General features: G+C 36.4%; 1 protein-coding gene across 10 annotated transcripts in view; it reads right to left on the bottom strand.

Annotated features, from left to right (window-relative positions):
* The window catches only part of PKP4 (plakophilin 4), a 253541-nt gene that overhangs the window by 165174 nt on the left and 75731 nt on the right, over positions 1 to 12636 (bottom strand). For 6 of the 10 annotated variants that reach the window (XM_057551047.1, XM_057551051.1, XM_057551050.1 and 3 more), the window contains one exon: positions 9710 to 9846. The exons of 2 other annotated variants lie outside the window; for them this stretch is intronic. In XM_057551047.1, the coding sequence (XP_057407030.1) occupies positions 9710 to 9841 (132 nt within the window). In that variant the 5' untranslated portion in view covers positions 9842 to 9846. Of the gene's footprint in view, positions 1 to 9490; positions 9588 to 9709; positions 9848 to 12636 lie in introns of those variants that run through there. 2 more of the 10 variants (XM_057551057.1, XM_057551053.1) reach the window with 2 other exon arrangements.

Below are 12636 nucleotides of genomic sequence, written 5' to 3'. Positions count from 1 at the left end.
GTATATAGATTTGGGACCATGAGAAGCAGGAAAGCACTGGAGAAGAACTGCAAAATCTAACTGATAGTGCATAATAACCCTTGATTCCTGGTTTGGAATCTTAATTGAGTAAGAGATGATGCACTAGTTACTTTATACCATAAATTTCTCATTCTTGAGTCTTAAATTTGATTACTCTCTGAAGGGAACACATCTTCAACTAGTGAAGGGTACCAGGGTACAAGAGTGAACACATTTCATGAGTTCAACACATTCAACATGAGTTGAATGTCTGAGAGTATCTTTTTCATTCTTCACACATGGAAGACAATTTAGCTGGGTATAAACCTCTTGGACTATAAGCATTTTTTTCCCCTCAATACTCTAAATACAATGCTCTACACCAAGCTATAGCTATATGTCAGTCTGATTTTATCTTTTGCAGATAAACTATTTGTTTTATCTGCATTCTTGTAGAGTCTTTTTCCCCCTTTATCTTTGTAAATACAAAATTTTGTCAAAGTTATTCCTAGACAGGTCTCTTTTCCATAGGTGATGCCTGTAATATGCTGACCCCTTCAAATCTGTATACTCAGGAGCAGAAGCAATACTTCAATGTTTTAAAATTATATTTGAGTATTGCTTCTGCTCCAGTTATTCTAAAATATTTCTCAGGAACATCCACAATGCTTATGTTAGATTTATCCTCTACGGTCTCCATGTCTAGTGACATCTATCATATCCTTTTTGTTCTTTTCCTCCATATTCCAAGATAACTTCTCAAATAATCTTATCAACATCAGTGATTCGATTTTCTTCTGTATCCAGTTTTCTCTATTGACTCCACTGTAGATTTTAACTGTTTAGTATGCATCTCTAGACTGTAACTGCCTGGATATGAATACCAGATGCCCTATTTATTAATTGTGTAAGTGTGGGCAACTTACTCAACTTTTCCTGAGTTTCCATTTTCCCATTTGTAAATGGGGGTAATAATAATAACTATCTGCATAATTCAAGGTTTTAATTAAAATCTTTTCTAAAATTTTTCATTTGCTTCTGGTAGTAGTAGTGGTGGGGGTGGTGGTAGAGAGAGAAGAGACAGCAATCTGGTTGTATCAAAAAGCTGGCAAGCCCAATAAAAGCAATGTAGGGTCTTTGTCCTTATAATGGAAGACCTAGCATAGATAATCCACTGACCAGTCTTCTGAATCCTGTTCGATTGTCCTTATAGTAGAACTCCTCTCCAACTCTGACAATAGGGTGAGTGTCTTCAGGGTTTTTAATGGGAACTCAAAAGAAGTTTTATCAAGGGTTACAAAATTTAAAAAAGAAATTCAACCAAATACAAGTTTTGCATGCATAAAATATTTTGCATGAATAAAATGTTTTCCCTATTCTATAGTGCAGATCAAATAAACTAAGTGAAAGAGCATTCTGTTCAGTATCCACAGCTATACAAATATAAATTTCATATTCTTACCTACAGACCATCAAATCTTCTAATCAATCTGCTGAGAATAATGCCAACAGCCGCAATTACTACGATATTTTTCCACAAAATAATAAGAATTCACTTTTTCATTATACTTTGCTAACTAAAAGAAAAATCAAGATCCTGCTGTTCACTGTTTACATTACAGAAAAAAAACAATATTCACCTTATTAAGAAACAAATGAGAAAATGGGTGCAAGAGAAAAGCTCCAGTAAGCTTGCCCCCTTCCAACAACTGTTGCTTTTAAGCAAGAAACATATGCGGTAGCTAAGGTCATGAGTGAAAAAAGGAGGTGCCAATTTATTCTGGACTTGGGCAAGACAGGTTTACTCTTTTATTAATAAAACAATTTATGAAAATATTTTGCAAAGGGGAGAAATGATGGTTTATCTCAACTTTTGATGCAATTTGTAAAGGAATAACAGATGCAGAGATGCTAAATATAGAGGAAATAGTAAGAATTGATTCCCCCAGAATAGCTTATTAGAAGGCCATATGCAGTGGCTGAGGACTTTTATCTTGATTTAAGCTTTAGGAATGATTTTAGGAAAACTTATAAATCAGACATATGCCTATTACGGTAGATAATACCACATGATGAATACTTTTCTGATGTCGTGCTGCTTTATAGGAATTTTCATATGTAAAGGTCTACAAATTAAAATACAAATTTGAAATGACTAGGTCTCCAATTTTTAAAGGAAAATTATATTTTCTTTCAAGAGCCAAGAGATTTCAATTCTAAGAAAATTACCTTTCAATTTATGATAGCCATTTTCATATCTGAAATATGATTTATATAGAATTTAACTTTATAACATGCATTTATCTTCATGTTTCAATAATGTGTTCTTTCAATTTGCTTGCAGAGTGTTTCTATTATTTTCAATCCCTATATTATTAAGGTTTCAGCACATAAAAACTCTTAAGATTCTATAAGCTAAGACATAGATTTATCTTTCCATTAGTTGAAAAGAACTTTACATTTTAAATAATTTTTCTTAGGAATGACTAAAATGAAATAATCAAAACCTAAATTACTTTGCTGAGGTACAAGTAGATCCGATCACTCTGGAAAGAATACACGCATTAAATAAAAACAGATGCAGTAAGACCGTATGGATCCCTTTCTGCAAAAGTAACAAAAACGGCAATTTAGAAACTGAGAACATAAACACGAAGACAGGCTGTTTCGCTATAGCTATGGAGTAACTTTAGGGTTATTCCTGAGGGAAAAAGTATGTTTCTGAAGTATTTTTCTCTCCAGAAGTGACTCTAAAAAGAAAAACAATCATGCAGCATAGAGAATTCAACGCTGAATAATCCTGTCACCCATTTAATCTCATCAACTCAGCAGTCACTCATTTCACATTTAGTAGCATATAGTTTGCACGTACAGGGGAAAAATTATTCCATATATTGATAATTTAACTCTGAACAGGAATTGTGAACTGAGTTATTCAACTGAAAAGGAAATTATTGTTTTAAACATGCAAAGTCGGGGTTGACTTTAAGTGTTAATAAAGGAAAAATATTCTATTGCTTTCAAATGTTAACCAAAGGTAAAGCTAATTCAGTGGTAAAAATTAAAGTTAATAATGCCTGAATTAACAAATTTACATAAAACTGACATAATACAATACATATCTATAGGCTGCTTAACTAAAATAGGGGGCAAAAGTACATATATTCCTGGATTTTGTGGTTCCAATGAATGAATATTCATTATGTGCCAATTACCACACATAAAAATATACAATAAGGTTTGTGACTGCATTCTTCTGAGGGTAGAAACTGTATGAAACAGACCATCTTTATAGGTCTCCTTACCATCCCTCCCGCCTCTTTCCTGGGCAGTCTTTGCTCACAGTAGGCTTTCAATCAATATTTTTCATCTAGTTAAAAGCAAGTGTAAAACAACTACAGTGGGATAGTAAGCGTTTTTACATTCTCAGTTCATTTACCCAATAAATACTTTGGGGGCACCTACTATGCATTCCATGTCTGCAAGTGTAATTCAGCTATATGTGAAGAGCCAGACAGAATCTGTTCAAATTCCTGGAATGTAAGAGCTCTTCAAGAAAAACAAAGTAAAATAAAACAAACCACCTATAGTGTCAATACACCTAAAAAGATGTCTCCAATGGAATCAAATAGAACAGAAACTCAGTTATTCAAAATGTATGCCTGGGATAGGTAAGCCTGGGAACTGTGCTCACAGGTCCAGTTGATCATTCATCAGACTACTGGAAAACATGAGCAGATGTAAAAGTGTATATGCTTGTTGTTAGCTAACTTGGCAATCTAAGGACAATTTTTTTTTTTTTGTACACTCAAATACTGAATAAATCTGTTGGCTATACTCTTTTGTATTGTTTAACCACAGAGATACTTGAAGTGGGGGACACGCTACACATCATTAACACATGGAAGAGAAACGTTAAATTTTGACCATGTCACATGCAACTTAAAAGGACTGATCTCTTGAGAACCAAGCATCAGTGTTAAGAATTCTTGAATCCAGGTCAAAGACAGTCACAAGACCTCTACCACTTGACCTCATTTTGAACCTGATTTCCATAATATTAAAGAGGTAAAGCTGTAAAATTTGATGATCCCACAGAAGTCACTAAGAAAAGATCCAATCTTACCTTGTGTTTGATGACGCAGTTCAGGCACAGAAGACTTCCCTATGTATTACACAATAATTACAATTGCCAGGATAATTCAGTTACCAAGAGGAAAAATTACTAAGTTACTAAAAGGAAAAACGTGAAGTTTCAGGAATTGTACTTACAGTACAGTGCTTTTAGCTAAGCTACAAACTGTGCTTGTTTACAGCTGAAGTAAAAATTCTGTCTTCTGCATGTGGTTGAGGTGTGTCAGGGAGAACTATTTCATTGTAAATAAACTTAGGGGCCAAATAAAAGGAAGTTGCAAAGGCAGGTGTACCACAGTTGAGTTGTTTCGGTTTCAGAGAAATAAAGTAAATAATTGTACTGGAATTTGTTCAGTTCTGGGCATTCTGCCATACAGGAAAGGGTGTGTAATTACTGAAGCTAACATATCCATGTAAAAATGAAGTAATATCAGTAGGACACAGTTGGGCTCCAAATTTCCTTTTTTATCTTCAAAAATTAAGGATCTCTAATGACTCTCATTTCACTCTGTGATATTTAAATATCACTTAAATTAATATGGACACACTGAAGGTAGAATTGTAATTTTCACAAAGTCAGATATTATCTTGAGAGGTGGTATTCTCTTTGAAAGCCTCACAAGTGAAGAACATTGCAATTTTCACTCATCAAAGGTAACAAAAGAACTACACACAGTATCTAATTTAGGACTTCACCAGAGTAGGAGTAAAATTAGCATGTTTTACCAAATCTGTTCTTTGCTTACCATTTCATGCTATCTGGATTGGCCTCAATCTTAAATCTGGATTCCAAACTTCTTAAATCATAAACCAAAAATAAGAGGGTGTGGTTTGTGGGAGAACAATGGAAGTTAGAGCACCTAGGGAGTAAGGCCAAGTTCAAATAGGGGTCTCAATTATTCAAGAAACTTTACAACAGAAGATGAAAGAGTGTAATAAATATTACATGTGTGATTTTATAGAATGCAAATCAACTTGCACCTTTATAGAGCTATGAAAAGTATTTAACCCTATCCAGGATTGGCCATATGGTCTTTTAGAGTGTTTCTACAATCCAGGATGACATTCTATTAATTAAAAGACTACTATATACTTCCCCAATTGATAGTAGTAGCCTGCTCGTGGCCCTTGGCTCACTGCTTCCTTGAGCCTGTGAAGTTAGCATGCTGACACATTTAAGTTGCAGGGGGTGGCAGCGAATTTCTGGATGAGTCAATGTCTTATCAAATTCCAATTCCTCTGTATCCAAAGGCGTGCTGTCCATTTCAAGGACGAATCAATCACTTTAGTCTAAGGTTTTCACAGGAGGAGGCAAGGCTCTCTGAGGGCACCGCATTTGGCCATATTTCTTTTTACAAGATGTTAAGCTAGGCACTAGATCATTCTCAAGTTAGCCTGAAAACTATCAGGATATAAAAAAATGTGTTTCCAACATCTATATTCATCTTGGACTCCTGGATTTTCATTAGGAGTTGAGTTGAACAGTAGAAACTGCCAAATGATGATCCTGATTACAGCCAACAACCAACTGGTAGCTTAAGTTCAACATACTTCCTGTAATTTTACATTCCAGTCCAAGGATCACATTACTTTGTTATTCCCATGGGCTTTTTATTTCTCTTAAAGCATGATCCTTAACTGAACGGCATTTCTTTTGCGATTACCTGGTATACATGATGCTGGTGGATATTTTGTGACATCACCAAGATAAACCACATCCTTTCCTTCCCTACACTTAATTTTCAACTAAGTTAGACAGATGGAAGATGGAACATAAATTTATTTCATATTTACAAAACACCTATGCCATTACTTGACCATCCATATGAAATAAAATTTTTATTTTTGCTCCATGCAGAGATCAGATTTAATTTCTAAATCAATACGGATATAGTGCAATTCAAATTGTCTTAAAGACAAGAATGTACAGCTAGGTAACTAGTTTTCTAAGTGCTGATGTGAGATTCTCTTGCTTAGTAATGTTTCTATGAATGTGGCAACAGATTCCATTATCCTCACAAAACAGCCAGTTGGTGACAAAGTGATCTGATAGTCAGCATTACTTATCTACTCCTTCCTTGAACACTCATTTATTGTAGCTCTAGTATATTCAAGGGCCCAGGCGAGGAGTGGCCTGTAACATGTGTGTGAAGCAACATATAAAACACAGCTCTATCCTTAGGTAGGTTTTTATTGTATCATCCAAAGGAGCATATGATAAGAGTCACAGCCGTGGTATAAAGTGCTAAAGAAGATCAAGAGAGAGGTGACTTCAGGCTGGGGTGAACATGGCTTCATGAAAGAGGTAGGTAGCACTTGAACAGAAGTAGGTTCCTTCTTTCTATCTGCAAAAGAGCAAGGACTTTTTCTATAACTGCACATATATGCATCTATGTGACTGACATCAATGTGAAAGGTCATCGCTTCATAAAGGAGAGAGAATGTGAATCTCAGCATTTTGTCAAGAAATAAGGAACAGCTTCCGGCACGGGAGGATCCTAGGGAAAGTGTGGCCCAGTAGAGGAAGATTTCATTGTTCCTATGACATCCTAAATCCAATTTCAGATATTAACAGACTAATGATTTGTTAACAAGACTGCTACTGGTCGCTTCCCTCCCCTACTACTTACCATGAATTACCTGGGGGGTATTTCAGTGGCTTGGGTGTAATTTACAAGAAGAACACAGACCCCCTCCTCTCAAAATTCAGCTGCATGTTGAAATATATTACTTTCCACTTCTTTAACCAAGGGTCTTGACATTATGTTTGGGGGCTGTACTACATCAGCATGTTAATAAAATTTATTTTCACATGCTCCATTTCTTATAATAAATACATAAAGCTGTTTTAACTGGTGAGACCAGTACGGTGAAGTTTGGAAAGTTTAATGCCATGCAGAAGTAAATACTGTCACAACATAAACATGGCTCAATATGCAGAAAGTTTCTGTCTTCATATCAGTGTCCTGAAAGAAGTGTCACTCAATCCCTATAGATACATATTTAAAAGGAGAACCACCAGCTTCTCTTAAGGAGGGCATTTTCTTCTTATGCAGAGATGATGATAACAGTAATATTAGCCTTTACTATGAGCATTTACTAAGTGCCAGGCAGTATAAAAATTTTGCACAGGTTAATTTAATGTTTTCAATAACTATTATTAGCCTCATTTTATAGATGAGAAATTGAGGCAGAGAGAGGTTAATAATTTTCCCAAGATCACACAATAAGTAGTAGAGCCATGATGGGAACCCAGTCATTTCCCCCCTTGCGTTAAAGGGGTCTCTGCACCCGAACGAAACATCCTTCCTGAGAGATGGCTGCCACCAAACAAGGTCTGTTCTTTGAGATCAGCGGAGCTGATCCTATCACCTCATGGCTATGAAAATGAGGCACCCTTTTTTTGTTCTCCTATAATTATACATCCCACCCAAGAATATTGCTCTTTTGATACAAAACATGACCAAGGACATAATCTAAAATTAACTATTCCATTTGAGTCTAATGCAACTAAGAACTGACATGATGACTAGTATTTTAAAATCAAATATATAAGGTAATAGTAATTAACTTTCTTATTCCTAGCTAACTTTTCTGTGCTCTGTCTCATTTGACAGACAAAAGTGAGTGACATATTTCAGGAAAGTCTAAGAAATTTTTACTATGGAGAAATTAGAGTATCTTGCCTGGTACCACAAAAATCCTATGGGAACTAGAGTTAGCTATTTAAAATCAGGCAAACATCTTGGAACAAGAGATAGATATGGTGTCTTGGGTTGAATGATTAAAGTACTGAGTAATGAACACTGACAATCTTAAAAGAAATTAAGAATGAAAACTGTAAATGTATATTAATGGACTCAAATTCTTAGAACAAGAATAGAAGAGTATCTCTTCCCACTAACTAAATAAAGTGGGAGACATATGATAATTCTAACAAATAACAAATACCTGTATTTTTTTTTTTGGTTACCTCAAGAAACCAGAACCCCTTTTGCTTTCTCCCACAAAACATCCATTCAGAATACTATTCTTTGCCAAAAGATAAAATTTTGAAGTCATCTGAGGCCGTCAAGGAATTACAGGGCAAAAATCATGATAGGTTTCCAATTTTCTTCAACATGCAGGGTTATCTGGTTTCAAGGTACAAACACAAAAGTTCCTGTTGCTATGCCTACTGAACACAGTTTCTGGTTTTAAGTTAGTTCTGGGCATTTTGATAAATTTACCATCATGTTTCACCAAAACACAGTATAAGCTAAGAGCCGCAAATAAATCAGAGCCTTTTCATTTTATAGATCCTTGGGTCAAATCTCAACAACTATGAAGAAAGAGTCCTTTTTTCCTCCCTAAAGGTGACAGAAGCTTAGATAATCTATAGTTTAGTGGAAAACAGAAACAATACTGACTACTTTTCTTGTGTCTTCTCAAAGTCCTAGTTTGTGAAATGTTTAAAAACTTCAAATTTCTGTGAGAAATGAAAAAATATTTTGACATATTGCTACTAGGGTAAGTTGTGAAATCATTTTTTTCTTGAAAGTACAGCTCTAATGGCAAACACATCTCCTAGTTCTAGAGCAATCTTTCATACACATACTCAGCTTTAAGTTACAGCAAACAGCAAAATAATGAAGTTTTCAACACGCCTTCATTCTTTGTCATCATTAGTCATTTGAGCTGCTGATACTGATTTTTCAAAAAATAATTCCAGCCTACATTCAACATCTAGCTTGTATCTCTTGAGAAAAGAAGACCAGTCACTTAATCATAAGATTTTAAAAGAGGATTTTACTATTAGATTATCTCCAACAAAATAACCCTCATGGAGGGCATATACTTTTTGTCTGCTTGCTTGTTTTTCGAGGGAGGGGGCAGAAAAGTCTCCCTGGAGCTTTACATTTACACTCACCTTACTAAGCTTTTAAATCTTAAACAATTAAAACCAGTAATCCCAATTTCTCTAAGCCCACCAGATAAAAATCTAATTTAGAAGGCTACTTAGGTTTGAAGGATAAATAGTATTAAGTGCCTTTAAAAAAATCAACATAAACAGGACATTTAAGCAAACTGGCACAGTGTGACAAGTTTTAGAACATTAGCTCACAAAATGAGTATACTCTGATTCAGACAAACACAACAAATAGAGCCTTTTATCCAAAAATCACCAAGACAACCCTATGTAATACCTATGTTAAAACGTTCAACAGATCTAAGGATATCACAGGCCTCAAGTTGCCAGAGTCCTGACAGAAAAGTCAGTGATGTGAAACACGCTTTATGAAGCTTGGCGTGCATGCACACACTCTGCAAGGTGAGCGAGACAAGAGACACCGATGACCACCGATATTGTCCTTACTTGCAGACGCACAAGTATCCTGCATGTTCCGATTCTGACTGGCACCTGGAGCGGCTCTACCTGCCAGTCATCCCAATGTATTCAGGGATGTAAACACCTTATAATTAGAAAACGTGAAGGCGTCAAGGACGTTAGACAAATTGAAAACACATCCAAAGATTAATTTTTAAAGGCATTGAAGAAATAATTAAGTGCAAAGTCTAAAATCAGAGGATGTACCTGCTCCTTCACGGAAGCTAGAATAGTGGTGGCTGTGGTCTCGGGTTCCATGCCTGGGCCAGTGGGGGCAGCTTCCTGGCGGGTCTGTGGTTGCCCCTCCTCCACCAATGAGGCCTGCTCAGGAGCTGGCATTCCTCCTGCAATCAAGCAGGCAAAGGGTTAACACTTTCTCCTCCGCTCCTGGGCAGGAACAGGCAGGGGCTGAGCGTTTGCAGATGGTTCCTAGGAACTACTACAGATTCTACACACCATGATCACAACACCATACGGCTATCTGATTTCTAAAAGGCAACATCTAGGGCCAAAGTATAGCTAGTACTACCAATTACTAAAAAATAACAACAGAATAAGAATGATAATAATAAACACTGAGAAAACACTTAAACAACATCATAGTAAAAAATGATGTGGAAAGGGTTAGGGAAGAGGACTCAAAAATATACTGAGGACACTAAGGCTGTTAGATGCTATAAAATCGCTGAATTTTCTAAACAGTTAACCATTAAGTAATTAGGATTTTCTTATCACGAACAAAATAATAACACTCTAGATTGCTATACGGGTCAGTTTTCAGAGAAGTATACGCACAGGAAGACATCTACGAACGTGCAAATGCTTTATGATTATAGAAGAGGCTTATTCAACAGAAGAAAAAGGGGTTAAAACTTATGAAAGGCTTGAAAATAAGCAAAATTCTGCTGTATTTAAAAGAAATGCAACGCATTAATAACCAGCAATAAAGATAAGATTGGTGGAGTATTATAGCTAGCTTGGTTTCCTTAGAGGAATCTGATTATGCAAAGATGACAATGGCTATGGAGCTGGTGTTGAAAGAGAATTTATTTTTCAGGACCATAGCTTGTGACAAAAGAATGGGTTCTTGGCAGGAGATGAGGTGCCTCTCCTAAGATAAACACATACTGAGAGTGGTATGTTTGCCGGGAAACTTATTGATCTGATATGGACTTTGTACAAATTTGCAAAAGATGTGGAAAAGGTGTAACCTAAAATGTTGTAAATATTTTAATAACTTGTTTACCTGTCAGTCTCTCTGCCTGTTTCCTCAAGAGTAGAGTCTACCATACCATGAGACTAGCCTAGTGCCTGGCATATATAATAGATACTCAATGTTTTCCAAATAATTGAATACATGAATGAAGGACTGACTGTTTCTTCCATGTCTCATTACAGTCATTAGGCAAATCTGACCAAGTGCTATGATGCTCATGAGACCTTATTTGTTCAATGCATTACCCTGTGTACTTGTATATGGACATTTGAGACCATAAATGCTGTTTCTGACATTCTTCTTTTAGCTTTCTCCTAAAAATGACTCTACTGTTGTATTTTGATTTCTTATCAACTTCCGCAATGTTCATTTCTGTAGGATGATCTGGGGATTTTTTCCCCATTCCCTCAAATGTCAGTATCAGCTTGCTGTTTATTTCCAAACTCATAACCTATAAGACAGGGGAAGATGAACATATCACCTGAGCCTCCATCTCATTCTTTAGTCTCCTGACTTCCCCATTAGTGAAGATGGGGTTAGGTTCTAGGTTGCCACCAGTGGTTGCTTTATTCCTACAATATTAACAGGCAGAAATAGACAGTGGGTCTGATGATTTTGAGCATTTTCCCCCAATGGGACTCTCCATGAGGAGTTCTCATGCCAGCTCTAGCAGGTAAATTCTTTTTTTTTTTTTTAAATTTATTTATTTTTGGCTGCGTTGGGTCTTTGTTGCTGCGTGCGGGCTTTCTCTAGTTGCGGCGAGCGGGGGATACTCTTCATTGCGGTGCGCGGGCTTCTCATTGCGGTGGCTTCTCTTGTTGCAGAGCACAGGCTCCAGGCACGTGGGCTTCAGTAGTTTTGGCACATGGGCTCAGTAGTTGTGGCTCGCGGGTTCTAGAGCGCAGGCTCAGCAGTTGTGGCGCACGGGCTTAGTTGCTCTGCGGCATGTGGGATCTTCCCAGACCAGGGCTCGAACCTGTGTCCCCTACACTGCAGGCAGATTCTTAACTACTGTCTAGCAGGTAAATTCTTTATCGCTTATTTCTGTGGGGCCCAAGGCTGGGGTGCAGCCTCATCTGCAAGGAGGAGAGTCTCCTCAAGGACAAGTGAGAGGAGGACCTTCAGACTTGGAGTAAGTGGCTCCAGGATCAAAACCCAAGTGCCTTGAACATGAGCCACCCTTTCCTCACTTACAAAAATGGCTTACTAACTCTTCATACAACACCATGGAATGATTTTTATGGCAATCTTTATTTTTTAGTACGTATGTTGTATTGAGATATAAAATAGTACACTTAAAATATCATCAACTGGATAAAATAATTGTATTTAGCCAGTGTTCATTATGTACAAGATTTAAGGTCTATGAAGAAAAAAATGCCCCACTTAAAGATCCTAGCTTTGCATTTAAGGCTAGTAAAGATATGAAAGCACTCTATACCATTGAAAAACTACACACCTTAAACTAAGCAGGTGGTTGCAAAGAACAAAAATGTTACTATGCAACAGTGAAACAAATAATGCCAAGAAACAAAAATTTAAAATATCAAGAATATCATACCATGAAATAACCAATGTGTAAGAAAAAGAGAAGTAAAATTTCAGTGAACAAAGAGAATTTGAAAAAGAGAGAAATAGAAACATCACTGGGGAAGTAATTATTCTGTACTAAAAACAGGAGGATCCTTACTGCTTAAAGAAAGATACTGAATTATATTTTTGTAATTATATTACATCACTGTGAGTATACCATACTTAATTTCATACTATTTATTTTTTGATGACTGTCTAGATCTATGACATCAGATGAGCATTTTTTGAATACCACTTTGCCCATGTAATATGCAGGGTGATAAGGGAATACAGGCATAAAGCAAGGTCACTGACCATTAGTGGCTCATCATCTAGCTGAGGCAGC

Source organism: Balaenoptera acutorostrata, chromosome 8 (assembly GCF_949987535.1).
Source record: "Balaenoptera acutorostrata chromosome 8, mBalAcu1.1, whole genome shotgun sequence".
NCBI lineage: Eukaryota > Metazoa > Chordata > Mammalia > Artiodactyla > Balaenopteridae > Balaenoptera > Balaenoptera acutorostrata.
The sequence above is the reverse complement of the archived record's forward strand: the minus strand, read 5'-3'. Positions and strand labels throughout refer to the sequence as shown.